General features: G+C 58.7%; 2 protein-coding genes across 2 annotated transcripts; one reads left to right on the forward strand and one right to left on the reverse strand.

The window, feature by feature from the left end:
* T310_10267 (uncharacterized protein) lies at nt 1-408 on the forward strand (the record flags this gene model as incomplete). Its single annotated transcript, XM_013467312.1, has 1 exon — nt 1-408. The coding sequence occupies one exon, from the start codon at nt 1-3 to the stop codon at nt 406-408; it is 408 nt and encodes a 135-aa protein (XP_013322766.1).
* On the reverse strand, nt 1-1,179 carry T310_10268 (reverse transcriptase; the record flags this gene model as incomplete). Its single annotated transcript, XM_013467313.1, has 1 exon — nt 1-1,179. A coding segment is annotated over one exon (1,179 nt), but the record flags the coding sequence as incomplete, so codon positions are not given.

Genomic DNA, 1,179 nt, shown 5'->3' on the forward strand with positions numbered 1-1,179 from the left:
CTGATCCTGATGGCCAGCTCTAGGGCTCGGCAGACCCCCATGAGTTCTGCATCAAATACCTCCTTCCCCTTTCCTAGGGGGATCTCCTGGGATTGCCAGGCTCCCTGGGGGTTCTGCCATGCAATTCCTGCCCCTGTACGCCCATTCTCTAGCCGTGAGCCGTCCGACCATAGGGTGAGCCCTGGGCGGGCTCTCTGGGCTGCCTGGATTGCTTCTTCCATTGGCAAGACCTTGATCTGGCCTGGGAATGGTCCTGCAGGTGTCCACATAGTTTCTTCAAAGCCCTCAGACGGGTCAACTGGCAGGGTCCCTGCTAGTCGCCGTGCCAGGTGCTGCCCTAGTGACCATGGGCCCCGACTGCTGGTTTCTGCCCATGCCCGATCCCTTAGTGGCTGCTCGCCAGGCTGAGCGTGCTGATCCCCCTCCCAGAGAGTGATTGGGAGAATTCGTTTTGCTAGGTGATCTCGAGGTAGGCTGAGCAGCCTGATGGTGTACCCTAGTTGCCGGGCCTCCAGTAGGGTCTCTGCTGGCTCTAGGCCTGCCTCTCGCACTAGGGGCCCTATGGGGGTGGTTCGGAACATGCCTGTGATAGCCCGGGCCTGCCGGTTGACCAGCTGTTGCAAACCTGCCAACCGGTCTTTTTGACCCTGCCACCAAAGCTCTGCCCCATATAGGGCCACTGCCTGTACTGCTGCCACTTGAATCCTCCGAACCAAGCCTGGAGGTAGTCCCTGTTGCCGGCATAGGGACTGTACTCGCGCTTCTGCCATACGGGCCTTCCGTAGGCGTGTTTGGTAGTGGACCTTGAAGGTAAGTCCTGCATCTAACCATATACCTAACCACCGGGTGGCTTCCTGGCTGAATGAGACCTGGTGCCCACCAACTAGAATCCTGGCCCGTTGGACCTGATCCCTAAGCTCTCGTCCCCGCTTGCGAGTAAAGAGTACTGCCTCAGTCTTCTCAGCGTCGAATTGGACTGCATTGGCCTGTCCCCAGGTTATGGCAGCGTCCCCCGCCTGCTGTAGCAGCCTGCAGGTCTGATCTACTGAGCTCCCTAGGGCTATAAGGCCTATATCGTCTGCAAACGATAGGGCCCGTATCCCTGGGACAGCTGCCTCTATAGCCCCAAAGACTCCGCTCAGGTAGATCACAAACAGTATGGGGGATACTGGGGATCCT

This window comes from Rasamsonia emersonii (assembly GCF_000968595.1).
Source record: "Rasamsonia emersonii CBS 393.64 chromosome Unknown ctg1118621762463, whole genome shotgun sequence".
NCBI lineage: Eukaryota > Fungi > Ascomycota > Eurotiomycetes > Eurotiales > Trichocomaceae > Rasamsonia > Rasamsonia emersonii.